This window comes from Poeciliopsis prolifica, unplaced genomic scaffold (assembly GCF_027474105.1).
Source record: "Poeciliopsis prolifica strain line A6 unplaced genomic scaffold, Auburn_PproV2 SCAFFOLD012, whole genome shotgun sequence".
In the NCBI taxonomy this organism is placed as follows: Eukaryota; Metazoa; Chordata; class Actinopteri; order Cyprinodontiformes; family Poeciliidae; genus Poeciliopsis; species Poeciliopsis prolifica.
In genome coordinates, this window is record NW_026562387.1 from 10,216,483 (window position 1) to 10,243,525 (window position 27,043).

Consider the following 27,043-nt stretch of genomic DNA (forward strand, 5'->3'; position numbering starts at 1 on the left):
AATCTATCGTAATGATATACTGATGTATAAAACCATCAAAATTATGTGAGATAGGTACTTGAAAACACAAACTTACAAACAAGTTGTTTTAAGATATTGCAAAAAGCTCTAAATGATAACCTAAATGTTAAATAATCTCAGTTCTACAAATAAAAAAAAAGAAATCCAGAAAATCAGTTTGTTTTGTTTGGTTTTTGCTTGTTTTTGGTTTGCTTTAGCATCCAAAGTTCATCAGTGCCCCATAAATATCTCTCTGCTTCTTGCCATTTACTCTACATTCCTGTATTAAGTACTTTTTTAAATCAATTGTAATATTTTGATCTTAAGTGGTGTGCTGTCATTAGCTGTACTTAAAAAAATCATCATTAACAGAGAAAGACTTCAGTGCAATTATTCTACATAATTGAGGTTTGACTTAATGAAATTAGTTACTGAAGTAGATAAACTTTTGAATAATATTTTAATTAACTGACAAGATTATAAGCAGCCACCCTAGCAGTATTACTCCCCATCCTCTACCCCCTGTTTGACAACCCCTTACAAAACCCTTTGGAAACGTCCCTGGTGAAAAAAGGTGTGACAGTCTCAGCATGGTTTTTTTTACCCCCATTCCCAGGCTGACCTGATTTGCGCCCTGTCTGACTGGTCCTCTCATTTGCTTGTTTAATGAGGATATCATCGTTTGAACGCCTCTTCCAGCAAAGTGCGACCCAGGCAGGGTGAGGGTCATGAAGGCTACTAATCTTGAGCGAGACACTAAATGAGTTTTTCCTTTTTGTTGAAGTAAACACTATTCATTTACTTGCGCATGATATCTGCCGCTGATACTCCAGTTACGCGCCTCCACTGCGCCTACAAAAGAAGAAAAAAAAAGAGGGGGGGGGGGGAAGGAGCAGAAAGCGTGTGAACTGCTGCCTCAGAAGCGCGGAGATTTCGGTAGAGATGAAGTAACCAGCTTGGTTTCTCACAGAGCTCCTTTCATTTACATCATCCACCCTGCGCGCAATGGCACGGAGCGCTCCGCCCGCCGGAGCTGGAAGCTGTGACCGGACAACTTTTATTTCAGCGCGGATAAAGCGGCTCCACGATGGCATCTGATGAATCCTCCACTGGGAAACGGTAACAGGTATGGAAATGTGTGTGCACCTTTTGTTTGTGTGGGAGGAAAACGCGCCAATTACAGCATCATGAAGCACTAAAGATGTCTAATCTGTATTCCTCGCTGTTTTGTGTTTCAGGTTGGCTTTGCCACTTGAACAAATAATTATCGCTGATTTATTTGACTTCAGCCTTTTACAAAAGTCAGAGTCCAGGTCCCGATTAGGCGCTCCAATCTCAAAAGTTCATGATGGCGCTTGCAAATTAAGGTTGGATCAATCTCACATGCATTTAACCCGGAACAAACAGATTCTGTCGGCGAGGTTTTGCCTTAAAAGAACTTAAAATAAAAAGAACCTGATTCTCTTGTGGAATTCAGAGTAAATCAACTATAAAATTAAAGGTTTGTCTTTGGGGCTGCAGATTGTTTTATGAACCAAAGGCTAAAGATAAACATCATTTTCCAGTGTGAATAAATCCTTTACTGCTTTTATATTAAAAATTAATGTTTGTTCACGACCTCACGTTCCATGCATTTTCACTAAACTGATTTATGATTGCCATTTTGTGTGGCTGTCAAACATCATTTTATGTGATAAATTCACCAATGCACTCCAATTAGGAGATTTGCAGCTGATCTGTCTCAGGGTCTCATCCTCCTTGGCTTCCTCAGCAGATATCAGTGTGATACTAGATCCATTCAGGAACAGACTGGAATAATAGACCGAGGAAATCTTCAAAAACCTGGGTGCCATCCAGGTCTAAATCCGACCTCTCGCTCTCTCCTTCTCTCTCTCTGCAGTTCAGGGAGAGAGAAGAGGAATAAGATGGATCTGCTTGTTTAGCATGTACAGTAGATTTATAAAAAAAAAAAACATTTAAGATGTCAGGGTTTTGTGATAGAAAAAAATGTGACCATGACAATCTGTCATTTATTCTAATGTCCTTTATCCTGTGCAATATAAAATTTAGGTGAAAATGTAAAAATGTGTTTGCACAAGTTTGTACATCTTAATTAAAAACCTGTCATCAGTTTTAAAGAACCTGATCAAGTGTAAATTAAGTTAATCTATAAGTAAATGTATATATTTAGCTTCACTCTTTAATATGAAAACTTGTAGATAAAGTCATGATGATGTACAAAGGTGTCAGTCCGGTGAAGGAAACAAAAAAAATCCACAGTAACATTTATGCATGTTTGCATATGTAGTGCAAATTTACATGCTGCAGAAATCCCTGGTTAGTGCAAGTTGTGCTCCATGTGTAACAATCTCCTGTTTTCCTCTTCCATGAAAGTATCTGTGTGGACTTAGGAGTAGAGCTTTCATTTAAAGGGACATTCAGGCCTTGCAAAAAGTTATGAACGCTTTCTAGGAGAATGTATTATGGTTTGATGAAACCAATCTTGAACATTTGCATCACAGTTACATAAGATAAGTTTGTGCAAAAACAACAATAGCATCACCAGAACACCTTCTCTCAGTGAAACACATTGATGGCAGTATCATGATGTGTGTTTATGTTTCAGTAGATTTTAGTACATTGAACTAAGCTCATTTTCAAAGTGGATGAAGCAAGGTTCAGTTCGAAATACGAGTTAGTTTTTACCCAAAACATTCAGGTGTCTGGTAGAAAGTTGATAGTAAAGAGAGGGTTAATTTTTTTAAGTGCTATAGGAGTTCAGAAGCCTGGACATTACCTTCTTGTGTAATTCCACTGGGGAAAAAAACCCCTTCCAGCACAGGCTTCCTCCCCTTGACTAGGATTGTCTCCAGTAGATTTATTACCAGGTCAATCAGTGAACAAAAGGAGAAGTTGTGAATGATGATGTCGATTTTCTGTGCTGTTTTAGAATTGTAGTCTGTTTGTAGGTTGAGCGATGGCAGCAGAGGAAGTGAATGAAGCCATTCAGTGCATGGTGTCCACCTTTCTAAATATTTAATTAACATTAACAGCTGAATAGTTCTGCTCAGAACTTCTCGCTTTGCATTGGAGGATAGCTGTTTACAACGCAGGCCATTTCCAGTAAGCGAACTGGTGCATTGCATACATCATGTGAAAACGTTAGCAATGGACTAAAATTTCAAACTTCAACACTGTCCATGACTCCTGGACCGTATCTGGGTTCTTGCTATTTGCTTTATTTGTATGAAGCAAATAGCATAGGGCAATGGACTGGCTCTTAGCAGGCTATAAGTCCAAACATTTATCCAAAAAATGTCAAAAGACTGACTTAATTTGAAGAAGAAATTCACAGTTTCGGAATGGCTGAATTAACATTCTCTAAACCAATTCTGACAGAATATTTGCGGGGTTTTCTGAAGAAAGCTGTGGATAAGAGATGTATTAAGATGTCAGATTTGGAGAACTTTTACAGGGCGAGATGGGAAAGTCTCATCAAGTCACAGTTTGGGAAGCAGGCACAGGTGTGAGCACCACTACGAGTCTGATATTTGGCTTGAGGCCATGCTGGGAGGTTTCAGGAGTAATGAGAGGGAAGAGGAGGAGAACGTGGGACTGGAGCCAACTGAACATCTCATAGATGCTGTTTGGACTTGTGATGTGCTAACATCTGACACTGCTCTAGAGCATGCTACCAGACCCAAATTAAAACAGATCTCTGGTTTAATAGTTTTACTACACAATATCTGAACTACAAGGTGGGAAAATTAGTTTCATATGCAGGACTTTTGCTACTTTAAGCATTTTTTATGCTGTGTCTTTATTTAGGTAAGTGTTCCTATCAGAGGCACAAAGGCTGACTGTATTGGCTCCATTCCTCATTGAGCATGAAAATAAAACAATGCTGCATGGAAACAGAAGTGATGCTCAGAAAATAGCGTTTCAGCTGGGATTTCAACCGTTACGTTTTATTTATTAGTTCATCTGACTGCTGTTGCTAAGAGGCAGTTTTCCCAGAAGGTTCTTTGTTCTGTGCTCTCAGCATCAGAAGACAATTATGCAGCACTTATCTGACTAATGAGCCGTTATATGAAATATATTGTCTATGTTTGCATGGGCATCCAAACAAGAAAATGTTTTGTGACAATTGGGTGGGCCCTAAACAATGCTCCTTTTATTTATTTGGACAGGTTTGCCAAATATCTCACCTCCCATGTCACCGGGAAAAACCCATGGCGATGTTTAGCAGCGCAGAGCAGCTCTGGAACAAGTCGGACCGCCTCGGATGGGATGAGAAGAACGAGTCGGATGCGTCCGGGAGGGATGAGGGGGAACGCAACTACTACGCCATGCTGTACTCCCTGCTCATCCTGGCCATCGTGTTTGGGAACGTGTTGGTGTGTCTGGCCGTGTTGAGAGAGCGCTCGCTCCAGACGACCACAAACTACCTGGTGGTCAGCTTGGCTGTGGCTGACCTGCTGGTGGCGTCACTGGTCATGCCCTGGGCCGTATACCTGGAGGTGGGTACCTGGCCTGGTATATGTGTTACAGCAAACCTACTGGAGTATTTGTATCTAGGAATGAGCCTAAGCATCCCTGCGGAGTGGCAAGAGGAAGTACTTGCCCGCTTTCAAATGTCTGCTGTCCCTTTCAAATGTTTCTAGTAATGAAACAAATTTGATATGAAAGTAGCATATTGTAAGTAGAAACAAAGTGCATATTATACTTATCAAGTGAAAAATGCTATCCAGCTCAACCTGACAATATATCTTAAATTATGAATGAACCGTGATTACATAATCTTTTTGGTTCAGATGTCATGTTTTTATTTTCCTTCTTTTTTTAGTTGACCTGGTTTTATAGTTTCCACAATACTATACTTTGTTTATTTTTTTCTATAAGCATGAATACATTTGTGGCTCCTCTTTTTCTTGGTTAATACTCTTATATCTTAATTAGCTAAATAATTACTTAGTGATTTATTGGCTTCGGTGACGTCTTGGTCCTAATTGGAGATGACTAATCAACTGTGAGAGCTCCGGAGAAGTAAAGGTTAAATAGAAAACGGCTATTTGTCCTAATTAATCTTTATTTACCAGTTAATTGTTAATTTCCTCAGCACCCCACATCATGTTATTCGCTGCTTGGCAACCCCAGTTTGTGTTCAGGCAAACATAAGCCTCAAGCATCTATATTTCATCAAAGAAAGACTGCACTCTGAAGACGAACTGTACTACAGTCATGTTTATATTACACAGGCACCCTTGAAGCGACTAATTGTGTTGATTAAGGATGAACTTAACGACATGTGGTCTGATAATCGTCTGGTTTAAAGTGTAGTTATGCTTAGTATACAAGCACCCCACTGGACAAAGTTTGGTCCACATCCTGAGAAAGTAATTGGTTTTCAGAAAATCCGGCTGCACGTCAACTTGAGAGACACATACTTAGTGCGAAAAGACTGACGAATCAAATTTGACCACCTCCTGTGGACAGTAAATTTAGTTAGGTAAGACCCTTAATTAGGGCCAGTCATGAGTTTTAACTTCCATGTGCGTTATTATGCTTTCCAAGATTTCTTATTTTTCTTACATGACTTCATTTTGGATTGAAAAAGAGAGAGACAGAAAACATACCAAGCTAAATACTGAATATCATAAAAAGATCACTACAGCTACCAAAGTAAACACCGTCAGCTGTAGGGTAAGAAAGACAGATTGTGTTTTTGCGATCACATGGTGCCTGGTTGGCTTTTCTAAGACTGTTTCTGCAAGAAATACGATAATCACTCTCTCCTCTGTGGGCACAAACAAATCATGCACCCCTTCCCATGTCTCCTTATCCTTGGATGGTTGAGTTAAGCTACGACCTCTCCCTTAGTAAAGTGTCTGTATTGGCATCAGGGAACGAGCGCTTTCCTTCCACAACTCATCCTGAATGATGCATCTCAGGGTCTGAGAATGTACGACTTGTCTGCTGCAACAGCTCTATTCTAAGAGTGGAAACATTTGGAAAAGTATCCACACCCTTTAAATATGTTCACATTTTGTCATGCTGGCCCCACAAATGTTAATGTATTTACTTGGGATTTTATGTGAAAGTATAGCATTTGGACCAGAATGAAACATGTTTGTTGAAACATGTTTGCTATGTGTAGAGCTGTATGTCTGTGGGGTAATGTCCTCTTTATAAACAAAACATTTTTCCATTTCTTTAAAATAATGTCACTCATTGAAGGGTATCTATAAAAAGAGCATTCTTTTTAAGTGTTGCTAAAGACTTTCAATTGTTTTATAAAATGAAAAAGGCTTTGAAATACTGACTCTGGTTGAATGTTAAGATTTGAAGGTGAGTCTTTGTCCAAGTCTTGATTCTTTTGCAGCCTCTATCAAGTTTTCAGACAGCGTTGTCCTTTATTTAGCTCCAAACATCCTCCTATGTGACTTACCTGTGCTTGCAAAAGAAATGAAGTTGACATCATGCTGACACCATGACGGGGATGTTGTGTGTTTTACAGTGTTAGTGTTCTGCTGCTCTGTGCCCTATGTGGTTTGTATAAAATTGAACACAGGATTGCTTAGGGCTTTTTTTCAACCGTGATTTTCATCTTGCCACGTTTATGTGAACTCCAAATTTGTGGACTGAACCATGATCCTCTTGGCTGCTTTTCTGAATAATTGCTCTCATTGCCTTTTCTGTTAGTTTAGGTGGACAGACACTTTTTTTACGAGATTCGTAGTTGAGCCACTCTTTACATTTTCAGATAAGAGACTGAACAATGCTCTTTGAGATGTTCAAATCGCAGGACAGTTTTTGCTTTAAGCTTCTTGAAAACCTTTCATTGGACCTTGTCTTGGGCTTCATTATGATGTTTGTTCACTAATGTTCTTTAACAAGCCTTTACACAACTAATAATTATATATTTTGATTTGTCTGTTTGCCAATTAGAGAAATTCTGAAGGCAACTGGTTTCTCTACATTTTATTAAGGTGATTCAAAGCAAAATGGGGGGCTGAATATTTTCACACTTTCACAAAAACCTTTTGAAAACAATGCATAATTTCCATTCATTCCACTTTATTATTCACTACTTGGATGTGATTGCACAAACTCCACATAAAAGATGTTTCATCTTGATGTTACAATGTGAGCAATACGAAAACATTCAAAGACTCTTCCCTTTTCAAGTAGGAGCCCAAGAGTTTAGTCAGGTTAAATTTTTATATAATTCCCTATTAGTGTTTGATCCATCTTAATTAAAAGCATAAAGCTTTAATCTTATCAGTTTATGTATGTGTAATAACTCATAACAAAAGCTTTTTTAAAGGAACTGTGGAACAAAAAAGGCCATTCTTTTGCAATACTTTGCAATACCATGCAATTTCATTGAAAACTCAGGGTAATTTCAATGTCATCCAAAGTCTTTCTAACATTAACCAACTACGGTGTTTATGAGTCCACCGTTTGAACAAGGCTGAGTAATAGATGGTGTGCATTGGCAGGACTAAAAGGACTAGAAGGGGAACTCTACAATTCTCAGAAAAGATCTTTGCTAGCTGCAGCAGTTTCGACAACACAGCATGAATGAGGTGGAAAGTTGCTGAAAAATGTGTTCTGAATGAATGACAAGCACAAAATGAAACTTTTGGGTCACAGAAACAGAGTTTCTGCAACTGTTCGGTACATGATTGTGAAAGGGACATTGTTCAGGCCATCTTCCGCTGCATCAGGGGCCAAAATGACTCATCATTATCTCCAGCTTCAAATAAATTTGGTCTGTAAAACGAAGCAAGACGTTTTATCAAAGTATTAGCAAAAGAAAATATTGCCAGTGTGGTGAGCAGTGCGGCCAAAGACGTGGCCTTAATCCCACAGAAAAAAAAAAAAACCCAATGAAAGAATCTCTGAATTTGTGTGAGGACACACAAAAGGGAGAGTGAAAGCTTTTCTGGTGAATGAAATGACTCAGCTTCTGCACATCTTTTCATGTCGGACTGATCGATTCTCCCCCAGTAATGAGGGAACACTCATTCACTCGAAAACTTTCCAAACATTTTTCATTTATTCAACATCTTTTCAAAAAGATAAGCAAATGTCCAAACATGGTATTTGCTTAGATGTGTTTAAGCGAGTTGTTTTTTATTTCAGTTCAAGGCTTGTACAAACAGAAAAATCTACACTTTTCTCTTTTCATATATGTAATGCTTAAATTACAACCCAAATCTTTTCATGTGAATGTTTTTTTTTAACCTTGAAATTTACCATCTACCTGCCAGACCACTATTTTTGTTCTTGCTGTGTCTTTATACTGGGACATGCTGCATAGCAACTTGCTGACAGCATGTATAACATGGTCTAATGCGGCCATTGCAAGGCGTCTGCTGATCCTCACTGAATCAACACATACCGTCATTGGACACATATAAAATATGTACAACAAGGTTTCTCAGTGTTGTGGTGTGATTTGGAAGCTGTCAACCAAGTTATGTATTGTGTACTGCATATGGATGCTGTTTAGAACTAGATTTAAAACCAAATGTTTTCAAACCTTCTGTTTTAAGAGAACAGCGTCTAGAATGCATCAGGTGATGAGACTTAACAAAGCTTTGTGAAAACATTTAATGTACCTTGAACTTTTTCACATGTAACACCTAAACCACAAAATTTAACATGTTTTATCAAGAGTTTATGACAGCCCAATACTAAAGACTGAAAAAAAAAAAAACAATATACAGTTTCTTCAATTTTTTTTGACAAATAAAATCTGGTCAATTCATTCCAATAATATTGACATTTAAATTCGATTATGGCTATGAAACAAAGCAGTCACGTTCAGTTTAGCATCTAAAGTTTTCTATCTAAGGAATACCAGTCTACTGACTGCAGCACCTCTTCAATACCTCTTCCTAAATTAAAATTTGGTGGAAGTTGAAAGTTTAAATAGCATGTTAAATCTGACCTTTGGGGATAGTTTGGAAGTACAAAGACCTAAAAGGCCCAAGGAAACAAAGCAGACACATCTGGTTAGATGAGACCAAAGTAAAGTTTTTTTTGTCTGCAAAGTGTTACGCGTGACAGGCGATCGACACTACACATAATCCTAAGCACACCTTTACTAGTGTTGAACATGGTGTTGGCAGCATAATTTTGTGAAAATGCATGTCTTCAGAAGGGCAGGGAACATGTTCAGAGTTCATTGAGTGATGGTACCAAATACAGGACAATCCTAGATGAAAACCTGTTAGAGGCTGGGAAGTCTTTAGCCTGGAGCTGAGGTTTACCTTCCAGGGGGACGATGACTGTGCATGCAGCCAGGGCTACAGTGGCATACTTTAATTCATAGCATGTTCACCAAGAACTTATGTTCTGAAATGTTCAATGAGAAAAATTTAAATTCTCTTTGTGCAAAGCTCATAAAGAGTCACTTCAAAAGACTTGCGGCTGTAATTGCAGTGAAAGGTGATTATATAAAACATAACTGAAAATGGATTGAACACTACTCTTTTCACATTTCTATTTGTGAAAAAAAAAGATCACGTGTAAAGGGTGTTGATAGTTTTGCAAGGTTGCATACACAGCATATTTAGCACTTAATTTGCATTAACACAGGGCTGGAAACAGATTAAGTGTCTAAATTATTAATTACTAATGGCGTGGGTCTGATTTACGGTCTGAAGGATGGAGAAAAACCGAGAAGAACCTGGATCATGGAAAACCGAGGCAGTGGAGCAGAAACACTGGAAACAAAAAAAGGCCAGGGATTAATATTAAGAATGCCAACAGAGCAGCAAATCCAAGGTGTTGCTGAAGCAAGACAAACAATATCAATTCCGCTTATGATTTGGCAGCAAGCTGAGTGCATTGCAGGGACCTTTTGTTAGAGCTTGATTGCAGATTGGCTGCGGCTGGACAGCCAGCTTTCACACAGGTGTTTCCACTCCTGCAATTAAGGCACAGTGGGGCAGGAAGTTGAGGCTCTGCTGAACACGAGGGGAGGAGGCTGTGGTGGGTTTCAAATTTATATATAACCTGGGACAAGACAGTGTTTATGAAGGTCATTTGCAAACAATAGTTTGTGTAAGTTGCAATTAGTGGCCTCAATTTTTCTAATTAATTTATTTTTTTATGTTCAATTGAATTACTGAAGATCAATGGGCAATGCTCTTATTGAACATTCTGTATTAATTATCAGCTGAGTTGATCAGACAGAAGGTCAAACTATTATCATTTCATGTATTTAGCAAAAAAGCTAGAATCTTCATCAGTGCGGACAGAGCGTCTGCACTGTGTGGCATAAGTTTAGATGATGTAATTTTTTAGATGACATTTTAGTAGTATTTCTTTTTCTTCTGTAACTATGGTGCACATGTTCAGTATTCATGGTGTCTATGAACTCATTCAAATTAATTTCCAAGTGAAATGCAAAATATAATTTCATTTAAGAGGGCTTAGGAGACCAGGAACCAGGAAAGATAATCCTCTTAAGGCCGTGGTTGTTTATGTTGTTTGTGTACATTTTTACCGCCACACAAATTTCCATTAACATTTTAACTGCAGTGACATAGAAACAGTCAACTTTTTAATAGGTAGATTTTAGTGGCTTGTCATCTTTATCTAGAGTGTCAAAACTGGGAGGATTGGTAGCAAAGTATTATTTAAATTAAACATTTAAATTCAAAATATGTGGTTTTAAATAGAAAAAAGACATTTTTTTTGTAACCAAATATCAGTAACAGTGAAGGCAGAGCCCAAATCTGACCTCATGCAGATTTCGAGGAGCAGTTCACTTCTAAATAATACAAAAACAAAACAAAAAATAAAGAAATAATAGCTTAAACATACATTTTAGATGAAGGTTCTGCAATTTTCTTTTCTCTATTGTCTCTGAAAAAGAAACTGAAACATGTCATTGGGTCATTTTAAACAAACCCTAAAGGACACGTTGCTGAAGGAATAGAAATATGATTGGCACCTCAGTATCTCAGTAAACCACAAAATTACTTAAAAGTAATGTGAGTAATTGTAATGTACTCTGCATGTCAGACTAAGAAAAAAATATCAAACAAGATATAAGAGGATAAAAAAATATATATATATATATATATCAGCCACGCATAGCTAAATCCACAGTGGGAGCCCCAGATTAAAAACACACTCAGTGACAGTTAGTTACATGGATAGATAGGAAAGGATGTGGCTTACACATCCTTGGGCTCTTTTTACAAACCCCTACACACGGACTGCAAAAATTGAGGGTGCAATTTATAAACTGTGAGAATCGATTTCTGCAAGCTCCATTTTTTTCCCTGCTGCTGGCAAAAGCTGAGCTCCAAACTCATGAGAGGCAGTAAAGGTACAGCAGCCTGCCTAAGCCTAAACCTAATAGTTTTTTTTTTTGTCTTTATTGTAGAAATTGGATGTGTGCAGTAGTTGTGTTTGGAAGCCAGGTAATATTTTGACAGGTTCTTCTCTGTACTTCATTCACCTCATCTTTAAATATTTATCAATTCCTTTCTTGTCCATGCTAAATTGGGGAAACATCACATTAAAATTTGTGGTTTCCTGACATGCTGATGCCGTTACTGCATTTTAACCAGTCAAATGAAACAAAAAAGTGGAATAAGGGGGCTCAGATGTTCAGACCCCGTGTGACCCAGTTTTTCGGCAAACCGCTTGATAAGCAGCGCCATTTTTTTCCCTCTGTTAGTCTGTTAGAAGAAAATACTTGCACTCACAAATCTTGTGCTGCAAGTAAGGGAGAGATTTCTGAGTATGTACTATGTTATCTGCCCATGATATTTTGGATTCCCACGTGTGCCTGCCACCTCTCTGTACATAAAGTACTGATTCGGAAATGAGGTGACGGCATTTGGATCCCATCAATCTCTGTCAGACAGCTATTACAGACTGGGGATGAGGGAGATGGTTGTTTGGTTTGGCTTGTTGTTTGTCCCTTTTCATGAGAGCAATTTAAGTCCATGATGCAATGTCTTAGACACTTTTCTTCCTCCAACTTTCTTTTTTTAGGATCAGAGTCATGGCTCACTTACATATCATGCACTTGGCACTACAGTGTCACTGCTTTGCAAAAGCATTCATACTCCTTCAACATTTTTCACTTTCTATCTCAACAATCTTCAGGAGATTTTACTAGGATTTTGTGCCTTTAATATTATAGTGAAAGGAGCAAATATCAGAATGAGCCGGCAATTTCTATTTAGCCTCTCTCTACTCTTTAATCTAGCACCACTAAATAAAATACAGTGTAATGAAGTGCTTTCAGAAGCCACCTAATTATCAAATAGAGTGCACCTGTTTGTAATGTAATCTCTGTGTGAATCCAGTTTCAGAGGTTTGCTAAGAGAACAAAAAGCACCATGAAAACTGAGGAACACCTTAGACAAAAGGGGGAGAGGTTAATATTTTCAAAGGATGACAACCTTAAACATACCACTAAAAATATTTTGATATTTAGACAAAATTCCATCCAATTTTGACTGAGGAGTTTGAGTTGATTTGCATTGTAGAAAATGAACTAGTTATAAGATTTGCCTCTATGATTGCAGCAAAAAGATTGTTATACAAATATTGACTAAATGGATAATATTTTTAAATTAAAATGATTACATTTCAATTGCACTTCCTATTCATACTCTACATGCTCACATTCATCATCGTTTTTGAAATAATATGCGGCTTGTGTTTGTAACGTGAATAAATGTATACAAAGTAAGCCCATATTCAAAGCACAACTTAGACTAATTGATAAACTGTAATTGAGTAAAAGTGAGATAAAGCACTGCGGTCCTGGTTTGTTTTTGTTTTTTTGTGCACTGCTGGTTAAAAAAAAGAAAAGAAAATCACCTTTTGTGTGCTCAGTTTCCCTTTCCCCTGACCTTCTGTCACTTGCACGACTGAGTGCATTCACCAGTGAGTCACACTTCATGGTGATGGAAAGGAAGAGAAAATGGGCTCTGTTAATCAGCCTGTCTGTCCTGTGCAGGTGGTCGGCGGCGCCTGGCTTTTCAGCAGGCTCTACTGTAACATCTTCGTCACGCTGGATGTCATGATGTGCACTGCCAGCATCCTCAACCTGTGTGCTATCAGCATTGACAGGTGAGTGCGGACCTCCTCAGTGCATTGACTGTGTGTAACTGCCGCTGACGACTCTCAGTCCCCTGGATGTTTGGAAGATTGCTGCTGGATGGAGACGATGTTTGTGACAATGTTTTCTTTAAACTTTTGATACAACATATTCTCAATATGTTTGGCTCATATGGAGAAAACCGAGCAAGTTTTTCCCACCTTAACGCTCTCATGCAGTTGTTGCAGGAGACTTGTGTTAAAGTTGCTTTGGATGTGCATTGCATATTTACATTATTTATTTGCTTAGTGTTCTCTTGTGCAACAGTTAATATTTAATATCTCTCCAAGGTCTTTGTACTTACAAGCCTGAGGCATCAAGAGTACAGTAGAATTAGTAAAGGTCTACTCAAGACCCAGAGGTGCTGAGGTATCTATTTATACAGCTCGTATCAGGGAGCGGGTCAGCAGAACTGCTGAGGAAGATGAATGCTCCCATGAGATCATATGACAGTTAATGTCCCATTAGTCCCAGGTTTTGCTGTGCAGCTGTTAGTTTATGACAATGACCTCCTTCATTACCGATGAATAGTGAGTGCTTGCCTGAGTGTTAAATGTTGTTTAAATTTAAGCGGTTCTTTTCCCCGGAGCAGAATGGATATACAAGCAAGCAGGTTACAAAATAAGAAACACAGGCATAAGTTCAAATTGATTGGGAATTTTCTCTAACAATGATGCAGACAGGCTCAAATTTAAACACACACCCACACTAATTTTTAGTGCAGTGTCTCTGCTCACTTTTCAGGGGATGTTCATTCTTTTGATAGCAGCTGTGACGTAATTCTGGTTGAAATGTTTAATCACTCTTAAAGGGGGGAAATTGGTAAAGCTCTGTCTGTTTCTGGTGTGACCTGGGTTTTAAACATCAAAACCACATTCTACATTCGAGTAGGGTTGCTGATTTGAGTAAAAGTAAAAGAAAAAAAAAGTGAAATCAGATACTCATTTTTGCATCTGACCAGTATGGTGCTGCCACCACCAGGCTTGAACCATTTAGTCTTAAAGTCTTCTCCAAACATTCTCCTTGTTCATTTTCAAACTGACCTAAACTGAGACCCGTGTTAGGTCAGATATCCCTGACATAGATCTCATCCAGTTTGGTACTGAATAAAATAAAAGAATTAGACTAAAAGAATGGGCTTGATCTCAGTCCGGTAGACTAGATTTGAAAATGGTTCTTTAAATGTTAGTAATAGTTTATGTTGGTAATTGAGTCTGTGTGCATAATATTGATCCTTTGTGGTGTCTTCAAACTCACTGAACTTGTTTGCTATAGAGTGTAATATGGCATTTATCCAAAACCCCAAAAAATCTAATTAGATATTCTTTTATATTAACTTTCTTTGTAGATGATTATATACAAATATTTGGACAGGACCTTACATGCTGCTATGTAGTCTGTCATTTTACGAGTGAATTATTTCCTTCATCTGTATAAAAAAAATAAAGATTGGTTCCTCTTTCATAATAAAGGAACAGAATATTGGACAGGCTGAAAGGTAAAGGCTGTTTCTTTGTCCATGACTGTGTAGACTCAAACACATAATATGATCTTTTCAAAACGGCTCCAGCTGAAGAGTGTGTTCATTGTTTGGTCCAGAAAATGTCTCCTCTTGCCTCTCCTAGAATAAGTTTCCAAAATGACCTGATAACTACAAGTTTAAAGTTCCATTTTAGGGTTCAGCTGATTAATTACTCTTTTTGCTTCTTTTGTTAGTCTAATTACATATTGTTAGACACCCACTTTCCTTACAACAAGCTAATTTACACCACAGAGTGTCATTTTGTCTAAAGCACTTCTCTGAGATTGATTACTGTGTTAGTCTTACTGCTCACATAATTATGAAGTTTCAAATTATTAGGAGCATTTGTTGCCTTTGGTTGTGAATAGTATGCCTGCATCACTTTTATTACGCCATTGTTTATTTATATGTTCATAACAATGGGTGCTCTGTCCCCCTCAGACAGAAAATGCACTAAAAAAGAAATAATGGCAGTTGGAGGTGAAAATGAACTTAGATCAGAGATTTCTAGCTCAGCAGATCAGCTTATTGTGAACCAAAGAGTGTAAACCGTGTGCATTATAATTTACCATTACACTCTTCAACCTGGCACAACCTTGTCTTGTGTGGAATAAAAGAATAAAATGGAAACTAAATGGCTTTAACTCTTTGTTTTTTTGCTCAAAGCACATTCAGAGTAATTATTCGGATGAGAATAAACAATGGTGGCAGTTATCTGGCTCTACACAACACAATGCCGCATCCACTTAGGGCTGAAGTCCAGCATAATTGCAGCTTCTTCACCGCTAAACCCACTTTTTTTTTTTTTTAACCCTGAGCTAATTATACACTCGTGGCACATATAGTGGACTGATTAACCATTAAATCAAAGCCATTCTGGAGTTCTTGCTGAATATTCAACTTGTTTCTAAATAGATGTGTTCTAGATTTTAGTCTTCATATCATCCATCCTCTCTCTGACTTCTTGGGATGCAAAAAGTGCAATGTTTTTCCTCACGGGCTACTTTATCCTAAGTTTAATTGCTCTCATTTATGGTCTGGTATCAGCATTTTCAGTGCCACATCCTTATCTCCTGCATGCTCACACTTTCGGCTCCTCTGGGTGTTTTTATGTGCAGGTACACAGCAGTGGTGATGCCCGTCTTATACAACACAACCCATCGTTCGAGGAAGAGAGTGTTTGCGATGATTGCCACTGTGTGGGTCCTGGCATTCACAGTCTCCTGTCCCCTGCTGTTCGGTTTCAACACAACAGGTCAGGATGACAGCAGAATCTTACCTTTGCTTTTATGTCCAGATGTGCCCTAGTTACCCAGTACACACAGTGGAACAGGATGCAAGGCCCAACATGAGGTTTAAAGTCAACGTGCTTCTTGTTTAGGGCAGCAGGAGATGTGATACATAAACTTGGACTTATGAGCAAAGCAAGGCAAGTTTATTTTTATTGCACGGTCCATAAACAAGCCACTTTAAAGTGCCTTGACAGAAACCAAAGAAACAAAGGTAAAAAAATAAAAAATACATTAAAGAAATAGTAAAGAGTAATTGTGATGTTAAAGCATTGCAAATGTATGTATATATATATAAAACAGACAAAACATAATCACCCAATAAAATAATATTTGACAATTGTGGGAACACTACAGCTTCTTTATTCTTGGGGTAGGTTCGATTCCAGCTTCTTCCTCCTACAACATGTCAATGCCTTGGGCAAGGCACTTAACCCCAAATTGCCCACCGATACCGATCTGCGTATCAGTATGAATGTGTGAGCGTTTGTGTGCAAATAGGTGAATGTGACTCTATTGTACAGCGTTTAAATGGTAAAAATGTTTGGAAAAGTGCTATGTAAGTTCAGTCCATTTACCATATGCTAAGAGATGATGTAGTAGTCTGAAGGCATGAAGATATGAATAAAGTTATTTGAGAATGAAGCCTTGCAGAACTCCATATGTGTTTTTTTGGTCAGATTTATGCTGTATTTACTAAATGACAAAATACAAGATCTGTAACTAGTTTAGCCCAGTAGCTGTGTGCTGCTCTGAGACTTTATAATACCAAAGAAAAAGTTCATACCTGTTAAGATGCCTGCAATTTAAAACCACTGCAGTTTCAGATATTCTGTGTGGTTGAAAATCCATATGAGAAGCAGTTATGTTTTTTAGAAAGATATGTTGATTTGTGCATAACCTCCCTTTTCCATAATTTTTGCCAAAATCTTCTATTATTTACAATCCTGTAATTTGTTAAGGGTTTGGTTTCTGTCTTCTTTAAAGGTTTAGAGTTGTGATTAGCCTGTAAAAACATTATCTACCCTCTGTGAAAGTGCGCTGACCTTTGTCTGAAAACATGATGGAAGATGGTGGTTTTGATGTTAAATAAGAAGAGTCAGTTACAAGATTAAGTGTTCACATTGCTGACAGGGTTTAATACAGTGTTAATGTCATGCAACTAAAGACATGATTAGGAGTCAAAGAAAGAGTGGAAGAACTGATCAACCTCTAAATTGTTTTTCAGAGTCTGAGGGTCTGATGAAATAACCCCAGCTTGAGGAAAACAGGAACACAGCAGCTAATTTCCACAGAGCTGACACTACTGGCAAGAACTTTTAGCACCATTACTATCAATTTAGCTCATGTAACGAGAGCAACTTTAATAACTCTCTCTTGTAGAACAAGCACTGAAGCACGATATGTTATTTCAAATCTCCATAATATAGTAAAACAGCATTGGCAAAACCTCTGTACTCCTTTTTAACATGTTTTCACATTTTGACCTCAAACACTGTCATTTTACTTTTGTCCCACAGATGACCCTTTGGTGTGCTCCATTTCTAATCCCGACTTTGTGATTTACTCATCCGTGGTGTCCTTTTACCTGCCGTTCATCGTCACACTGCTGGTCTATATCCGCATCTACGTCTTCCTCAGGATGAGACGGAAAAGGATCGCCTTCGGACAGGCCAGCGGAAAAGTACAGCCTGGTACCACTCAGCCTTCAATGGTAAGTTCAAATCATCCTTTTCCCTTTTAGTTTTCTTTTTTAGGGATGTTGTGTCTTTTGCCAAACTTTAGAATGATAATATTTTGGAAGAAGCTGAAAAAAGTATTCATAAATAAATATTAAGTTAATAGCAAGTCCTGTTTTGTCAAGTCGTGATTAAATAAGTCTATATTGACTTCTGACCTGGTGAAAAGGAGCCTCAGAGCCATTTCAGACAAAATTCACTCATTAATGTTTTAATTACCTCGTTAACCTTGATTTTTATTCATCAACCACTGATAACTTATTAAAATACCTTATTCATTAATAACTAAACTACACTACTAGAGACCTTTTTATCTTTGAACATCAGTAACTTTTACAAATTTTCTTCTTCTCCTTCAGTGGAAAACAGAAAATATGGAAGTAAAAAATTTAACAGAATATTCTTTATATACTGCCAATATAGTGTGTTATTTAATTTGAGAATTGCCAAACTGTGTCCTTTTTCTAATGTAAATTAATGAACTGACATCAACCATGCTCCTGTCTAAACCGTAAAAAGCTAATTTTATGAAGGCTGATAAAAATAACTCTATTAGAAACTGTAAAAACCCACAGTGTTAAAGTTCTTGGTCTGAAAGGGAAAAAAGGCTTTTAGAAATTTACAGATAAAAGGGTTCAAAAGAAATGTCAAGTACATCTGTGCAGTATAAAATTTCTGCTTGACATCAGACTGCTTAATTGTAATTTTGTGTGAAGCAGCTTTGTAAATGTAAGCGAAGTGCAGCAGAGTGTTCAGAGGACCAGGGGTTAGAGAGAAAATATAAATGTAAAGCACAGTTTATGCACACTGGACACGGCTGTCTGTCCAAATAAAGCTCCGCTTAATTAAATTGACTCGTCAAGTTAAAAATAGTAGGCTTAATCAAGAAGGATTTGATAATGTGCTGACTTCTGTCTTTGAACTAATTCACAGTATAGTGTGCACACTAATCAGGCACATTAAAAACAGTAATTTAATGGTCTGTTCACAATGTTGGTTTGATGGAAGTAAAAAAAATGAAGAAATTAAAATCTAGAAGATTTGAGTCACTTCAGCCAAACTGTGATGACTGAACAATGCTGAGGTTAGCATGCAACTGAGCTATTTTTCTTAATGAACTACTGAGGTAGCAATTTCAATTTTTTACTTGAATGTCTTGTTTTTTCACCTGAAGGATTAAAAAGAAAAAAAATAGCGATTTATGAATTTATCTGATTCATTTAAAGTGAAACCAAGAAAACTTGAATTTTGTCATTATTCTGCTAATAAAGCCATTTTGATGGTTGAGAAAAGACATTTTGATGGTTGTTTATCGTACTGTCCAAACATCTGAACCACATTCCCAACTGCTTTAAGTTTTGCTTACAATGACCTAAAGAAGCTGTATTGAGTAATATGCTTACAGATTTTGTCACTGCTAATACACAAAATCTAGTTTCTAATGCAGATATATTTGTTATTGGTATTAGTTATTAACTTTAAGATCAGACAAACTGCCTTAAAAGTAACTTTTCAGCGAAATATCAAAGCTTGATTTTTGGTCAATAATCCTTATATACAGATAAAAAGTGTTAGTTCCACTGACAGAATTTTTCATACAAAACAAGAAATTTTTCCTGTTTTAAGTCCAGTCTTAGCCCTGTAAATGATGCTTGTGTTCGCGCTGCTCAGACCTCCCTTTCACTCCCTGAAGCTTTACAGCTTCTTCCCCACAGTGAAGACTGCAGCGAAAATTCAAGTTAATAAGCACGGCTGCTGATGTTGACAAATAGTTTTCCTGTAACAGCAAGTTGTTTCTCTGCCGTTAGCATATCTGCAGCTGCAAGCTTGAGCAGCACGTACATGAGCATGAGTGACAACTCTGATCAGTTGTTTCTGGCTGGAAGCTGTGAATTTCTGCAGATGGCAGTAGAACCACAGGGAGGACCAGGCGGAGGACCACGCATTGTTCAATCAATCAATTAATTAAATTTTATTTGTACAGCACATTTCAGCAGCAAGGCATTTCAAAGTGCTTTATGTCATAACAAACACAAAGTCATGCGACATGGAGTAAACAATCAAAACATGACAGTAAGTCATTTTGTCAAGACTGGAACAAAATTCTGTGATGGTGATTATTAAAAAACTATTGTCTTTTTAATTCGAATGGTTAAATATCAGGCAACTGTGTCCACATTGGTTTGAACCAGTATTTTTTTAAGTTGTTCTTTTACTAAATATTGTATTTTCAGCAGGTAAATGCAACATTCTTGTTAATTTTCAATAAATGTGGAGTTTTAAATATTGCTTATTTGCTATTGTTGCACTTTCTGTTGCTTACTTTCTGAAATAAACTAAAAAACAAATAATTAAGCAAACTATAAATTCTTCTAATTGGGATTTAAGTCTTTATCTTCTCTGCATACTAAATAGTGCAAATCATCAAGTTTGTCATGAGCTCTAATTGAGTTGGCTCAAGAGTCAGCCTGCGTGAAAACATACCCGACAGGAAACCTAATTTTCTTGATTTGTTTTGTCCCTGTCATGAATCCCAATAAAACTGTCTTCTGAAATGAGACGAGCTGAATCAGTGGATTTTGTGCAAATGCAAGACAACAGTTCTGTCTGCAGACAGATGGGGTTTTGTATATATATATATATATATATATATATATATATATATATATATATATATATATATATATATATATATATATATATATATATATATATATATCTCAAACTGTTTTCTATACTCACCTTCTTCCTGTTTTGTTAGGAGACGTGTCTGCAGGAAGAGACTCCCAGAGCAAAACATGACTTATCACCTATAAGGATTAAAGTGGTGAGTGATATTTTTAGGTAGAGATCAAATGGAACCGATTGAATCTTGTTAGTGACAGTACCAGTGTTGTGACCTGGTGACTGAGCAAGGTGCTTCAGTTTTTATCGTTTCCTCTGTTTTTTTTGTTGTTTTTTTTTATTATTCCACTGAGTGGTTACAAGCCCAGAGGTCAAAGAAGGAGTCTAAAATTGTGATTCTAAAGCGTGACTTGTTTCTTTACGTCACCTGGTCGCTTGTCAACTAATCAAAGTCTGGGGATGACGCACTGCAGCACCTGCACAACCTGCACAACCTGCAGGCTGCTCAAAAGCTGAACAAATAATCTCATTTTGCTCAGTGGAAAACACAAGATCAGATAAATCAGAATATACTGCAAAATATTTTGATTTTTGGCTGCAGACCTTGAAGCCTATTAATCAATATTATTACTCATGAAGAAAAACAATATTATTACTCATGAAGAAAAACACTCATTGAAACGACTGGTGAAGATTTACTCATACGAGAGTTTTATGAACCATGGTGCCAGAATGAAAGACTGTATTCACTAATACACAAAATACACTTCATGATTTGTGCTGTATTATGAAAAGCTTGGTGCCTCTTGAAAGAGCATGAATGTGCTGCAAGGTCCAATTTTTTAAAAACCCTATTCACCACTTTGTTGGCTAAGTGAAGTAGCACTTATCTGCTAGTATTTTCCACATGAACCAAAGGAGGATAAGCTAATGGTTTCAATTGGCTCCACATTTGAGGTTTCAGGAAACCAGGAATGAAAGGCTATAGAGTGCAATTGCTCAAAGATAAAAGCAGATTTTTTTTCTCAAAATCAGGGCAATAAGCATAGCTGTAAGCCCAATTCAAAACATAATTTGATTTATTTACATTTAAACAAGCAGCTAATATTACAGTTGCATCTCAATTGATTAGAATGTCATATAAAAGTTAATTTATTTGATTAATCCGGTTCAATAAATGAGCTTCATAAATCAGACCTCTTCATTAGACTCAAGGTGATAAATTTCAAGTGCTTGTTTCTGTTCATTTGGATTATCATCGCTTGCAGGTCATGACAATTAGAATATCACAGGAGACCAATTAAAAAGATGCTAATAATACAGAAATGTCATCCTACTTAAATGTCCCTGAGCCAATTGCATGATTTTGTTAATCAATGCAAGGCGGTGTGGAGGGAATCAGGATGTGACTCAGCTGAGGTGTTCAGGAAGCCCAGGTTGCTTTAATAATGACCTTCATTACCTTGTCTGGGACTTAGATCAAATTAATTTGCTGGCCAATCAATGACAGTGATACCATCAGAGGAGATACAACTACTTTTGTCAGAGTATCCATGTGCCAATATTGTTGAAAAATAAAATCTATTAAAGTTTAACTTTCCAAAATAAAATTTAAAAAAAACAACTTTCCTTCACCTCAGCAGAGTGTGGAACCGTCGGGTCCATCGAAACCCAGTCTGCTCTCAGGCTGCCTGTGGCGCAAACGCCCTAAAACTGGACCAGTGGAGAACTCGATGGTGCCCCCAGTGGACCTGCAGAACTACTGCAGCATCAGCCACGCCTCCTGTGGACGCACCGAGTTGGATCTGGAGCAGAACCAAGTGGGCCAGGATGCAGAGGACAATGACCAGATGGAGCTTCCTCCTGTCAGGATGGGCTGCGAGGTGAAGGATCTGTCAAACGGACGGACGCACACGTCACTGCGGCCGATGTCTCATTCTCATACCAGCCAGCGATTCAGGACCATGCACGCACGGGAGAAAAAGGCAACTCAGATGTTGGCTATTGTGCTTGGTGAGTCAAGCCTCTCATAATAGGGATTAAATAAGGGAACCAGAATGTAAATGTCAAAGGAACAAATCATGGAGACACTTCTATTAAAGTGTCCCTGTTCTTTAATCTACTTCATTTCCTTTCACATTTTCCTGATGAACTTTTCTGCCACATATACCTGATCACGCAAGCTCTTCTTTTGCCAGGATGGCAATATGGCATTTGCTCAATTTGTGTGCCCGTACCACACTTCTTGCAGTAAAAGCTTAAATGTCACAGAGAGGTCACATTGGCCGCAGGTTTACAATGTGTGCAGCCCCTGACACCTCGTCCACACACCTCACTGACCAGCCAAGTTACTTTAGGCTCGGTCCAGTTAACTCTGGGACTGCAAATGTCTGACAAAACTCTGATCAGTGATGCTTGATTACATTACACTGGTGTCTGTAATGAGAGCCCTGTGCATACACACGCAAAGATCTCGGTTTCACCGACCTCAACACATTTTCCCTATAGTCTTCAGAATCGAGTTATATAGAGCCTAAACTATGGTTTCTTCACAGCTTTTGTCTTTTGTTGTCTGTACATCACTAACTATATTAAAAACAACACTGATATTTCAATACTTAATTTTAAACCTGTCTTCTTTCTACATGGAAAATGAGTTGCAAAAATATTCATACCACAGGTTTTCTCATTTTGGCACATTACAACCTCAAACTTCAATGTATTTTTTATAACTTGTATGCAGTAGACATAGACAGAGTCCTGCATTAGGGAGGGAAGGAAAACTGATACTTGGCTTTGGAAGAGTTTTTACAAATGATAGACTATATGACTGGGAAGCTTTTTATGATAAGTACTTAGTGGAACCGTATTTGATCTAACTCTGTTGGGTTCATCACTACCAAAATTGCTCAACCTCAGCCATATCAGATGGAATCTTCTGTGACTTTTCAATTATTGCCTCAGATCATCAGTTCTGTTTGGCTCTGCACTTTGGACCACTATAGCGCATGAATATGCTTCGATCCAAAGCAGGAGCAGGGATGCATCCAAACATGGCAAAGTGACAGTCGCACTCAAAGACAAGAGTTGCAGATTGATTTAAACCACTGCATTGTACGTTTTTGTCATCCAGCTCAAATGGTGAACTTCTGTCCCTGTCTAAGTCCTTTGCAGTCTGTAACATGTTATTTTATAGGATTGTCCTGGCTTCAGTCCCCTTTATCTTCTGACCAATTGTCAGTTTCAATATCTTTAAGAAAATGACCCATATAGCATGATATGCTATATGGTTCCATTGTTGCAATATTGGCAGGTTGTAATCCCCAGATCCAAATTCAGACTTCTTCAACAAATCAACCACAGCGCAAATAAATTTTCAAATATTTATAGTTCTTATTTAAATACAAAAGTGGTGTATTTTCTGAATTGTCTGTCTTCCTCTTGTGTCTAAATATGTTAAGCTACTCTTTGGTTATTGATGTCTTTTGGAGTTGCTGGTCTGGGAAAGTAAGGAACCATGTACTGAGATCATAATTAATTAATCAATCTGTTTTCTCTCTCCTTTTCCTCATTTTAATTTCAATCCCCCAAAACTAACTCCACAAACCGTTTCTCCTTGTTTCATATTCTTGGTTTTCAACCCGGTTTTTTCCACTTTATTCTTCTTGCCCTCTCAATTCTCTGCTGTTCTTCCTCCACACTGCTCCACTGTCTTCTTGCTCCAGGGGTGTTCCTCATCTGCTGGCTGCCTTTTTTTGTGACGCACATTCTGAACACCCACTGCCGGACGTGCTATGTGCCTCCTGAATTATACAGTGCTTTTACCTGGCTGGGATACGTGAACAGCGCCCTCAACCCCGTCATTTACACCACCTTCAACATCGAGTTCAGACGGGCATTCATCAAAATCCTCAGCTGCTGAACGAAGGGGGGAAAAACATGTCAGGAAATTAAAATGGAAATTAGACTGCGAGCTTCTGCAATAACTCAGGCATTGCACATTTGGTAAACTGTGACCCCAAGAAAAAAGTCGGTGGAGGAAAGCATACAGCAGGACGAAGGATGCAGGAAGCAATAAATGCATATAAAAGTTGTTTTTCCTAACAAAGCTGGGATTTAATTTTTAACAGTATTATTACCCATACAATATATTATTGTTCATGCACACTATTTGGAGAACAGCACAAAGTGTTCTTTTTTTATTTCTTATATTTTGGGGATTTGTATTGTACATGTACTTTTCATTGCCACAGCTCCTCAGTTCATGACTTTGGGTCGATATGAATCTAAAACCTCTTAGGAGCCCAAATGGAGCTTTAAGACTGATAAATGGATGTGCGGGCCTCTTCATCCGAAGGCCCTCTTTCCTCTGCATCGCGTGGATGAACTGACTTTACTCGCCTCTCCTGTTTACCCCCTCCTTCATCTCCATGACCTTCAGGTACTCAACAGCGCATACACAAATTAAAATTCACAACCATGTATTAGAAGTGTGCCCAAAGGGTCATGTTGGTTCCTGCCAAGACGCAAAGTCGTTCTGGAGATTTTCATACGTATTGATGTGCAGCCGTTGTACTCAGTGTGGATTCATTTGAATAAAAAAGTTAAACTTGGGTGTAAAAACCTTTTTATTTCATTCCAAGGGGACCACATTATACAGCAATTTCTTCAGTAATTTAGAGCAGCCTGCCAGCTGCTCATGTCGGACTGCAAACCTTGAGCAGATTTGTTGTGGACAAAATAGCCCAGGTAATGCATTGTAAATAAAATAAAACAAAATAGAAAAAAAAAAGTTCAAATTGTTCATAGCCTAGCGTTTGGATATGCAATTTGAGTTCTACTTATTTCTAAAGACAGAAAAATAGATTGCATAACTAAACAAAAACTAAAGAAATTAGTCTTAGAAGCCTTTCCTTCTTAACACTGATGCAGTTAAAATTTAAATAGAAAACAGTGTAAAGTGTTGCCTTTCAAATGTAGGATTTTATAAATGTAAGATTTATTTATGCTTTAGAAACGCTGACAGTAAACATCTTGTAACGATTAAATGACCAGAATCGACACAAACCATGACGTTTCAAGTTATTCCATTGACTTCATTAACAATTAATGTCAAATGGGTTAGGAAATATTTCAATATGGATCCTGAAACATATTTATCAAATCTCATGGACTTGATCATACTAGACACATAAAAATCGATGGTCTGACCTACTGTCTGATTAATTTGGGTAATTAGTCAGCCTCGGGAGCATTCATAGAGAACTAATCCCAGGATACAAGATAAAAAGCAACATCATCAATTCCTAGGATCATTTTTTCATACCTGGAATAGTGGATAACTGGAAGTTGGCTCATCATAATGGGAACATTTTGGCTGTTTTTTTTTTGTATTTTATTGCTTTTTTTTCATCCCATAAACTATGGAACAAATAATTACAAAAAAGTGATTAATAAATGGAACAGGACAAACAAATTGGATTAAATTATCTTCCCAATATCAATGTTTGCAACATCATCATTGCAAAAGAGTGCAATATTTTATTAGATGTACTTCTGGTGTTATGCATTCTAATAAAATATTCATAACTTTGTTGAGTCGGATGCTTTCTAATTGCCTCTAATGCCCACAATATGGATATTTCTGTTGATGAAGTACTAAAGCTGCCAAAAAATAAATTGCAAAGTCAGAAAAGGAAGAACAGAGTAATATGTATGTAAATCATAGTCGATATTGTCAATGCATTACTCCACTGTACCACAAATCTTTTTCTTAATAATGCAAATCCCTATTTAAAAAAAAAAAACTTTATATAATATATATATATATATACTTTGATTGTTTTTAAAGTGAAGTCTGTTCAGTAGTAAAAATCAAAGTTAAGAGCTTCTGTCTGAGGCCGAAAAGAAATGTACAGACGGAGCCAGATCACTTATGTCTGTGTGAGGTGGAGCCGCTTCCTTTGACCATACATCTCCTTATTTTTTGGTTAGAGACAAACACCTGCGCCCCTGACAGTATGTGCCTTTGCGTCGACTTCGCCTTGTTCAGCTGGAAGTGCTTATGAAGATGGCACACCTTGTGCATGTTTTCCCGTATTCCTCCATGCTTGCTGTTATTTATGGACGCATACTGTAATGTGATCGGTGCATTCCGGTTGTGACCCCCTTAATGTAAACATCAATAATACATTGCACAGATTTATGTTTTCCCTCTATTGAAAAGACTGTCTACTTGGAGATCAAATCGATACATAATTCATTGCGGGCGACGTAAATAATTGCATATTTCAGGGGTACAATCAAAACAGAAATGAAATTGAGCCTGGAATGGGATCAGATGAGAAATAAACTTTATTATTTGTTAGCACAACTCAAATTAACGTGGTCGAGGAGCATTTTTAAAGGATGAGTGTGCAGCTGTGTTCAAGTACCACCACACTTTTGTCCAGCAATTCAGCAAGTGTAATAATACTGATATTTTAAAAAGACCTTTTCACCTTATACTGCAAGATAATTTTACTGGAAGATAATTACTTTCAGCAAGATGAGGCAGCTGGAGGTTATGGTTGTGCATTTTTATCAGTTGTGACGCTAAAAATGTTTTATTTGTCCTTAATAGTTGCTGGAGGAAAGGTGAGTGGGTCATTTAAAACAAAAGGATTTGGCCCTTTGGGATGATGTGTGTTCTCGGTGCTCATCCAATTTCATGGCAATCTGTTTT

General features: G+C 37.6%; 1 protein-coding gene across 2 annotated transcripts; it reads left to right on the forward strand.

The window, feature by feature from the left end:
* Positions 1 to 440: 440 nt before the first annotated feature.
* On the forward strand, positions 441 to 24,932 carry drd3 (dopamine receptor D3). Of its 2 annotated transcripts, none has more exons than XM_055037709.1 (8): positions 441 to 1,126; positions 4,191 to 4,520; positions 13,004 to 13,116; positions 15,785 to 15,921; positions 17,476 to 17,669; positions 20,456 to 20,521; positions 21,963 to 22,332; positions 24,045 to 24,932. In XM_055037709.1, exons 2-8 carry the CDS (start codon positions 4,233 to 4,235, stop codon positions 24,239 to 24,241), a joined length of 1,365 nt encoding a protein of 454 aa, XP_054893684.1. In that variant the 5' UTR covers positions 441 to 1,126; positions 4,191 to 4,232; the 3' UTR covers positions 24,242 to 24,932. The 2 variants fall into 2 exon arrangements, with proteins under 2 accessions (XP_054893684.1, XP_054893683.1); XM_055037708.1 differs by having other exon boundaries at positions 444 to 1,126; positions 21,960 to 22,332.
* The last annotated feature ends 2,111 nt before the right edge of the window (positions 24,933 to 27,043 follow it).

Coding starts and splice junctions, on each gene's coding strand:
- drd3 (XM_055037708.1), top strand. CDS start 4,233: ATGGCGATGTTTAGCAGCGCAGAGCAGCTCTGGAACAAGTCGGACCGC. Junction 4,521..13,003: donor CCTGGGCCGTATACCTGGAG/GTGGGTACCTGG, acceptor TGTCCTGTGCAG/GTGGTCGGCGGCGCCTGGCT. Junction 20,522..21,959: donor CACCTATAAGGATTAAAGTG/GTGAGTGATATT, acceptor CCTTCACCTCAG/CAGAGTGTGGAACCGTCGGG.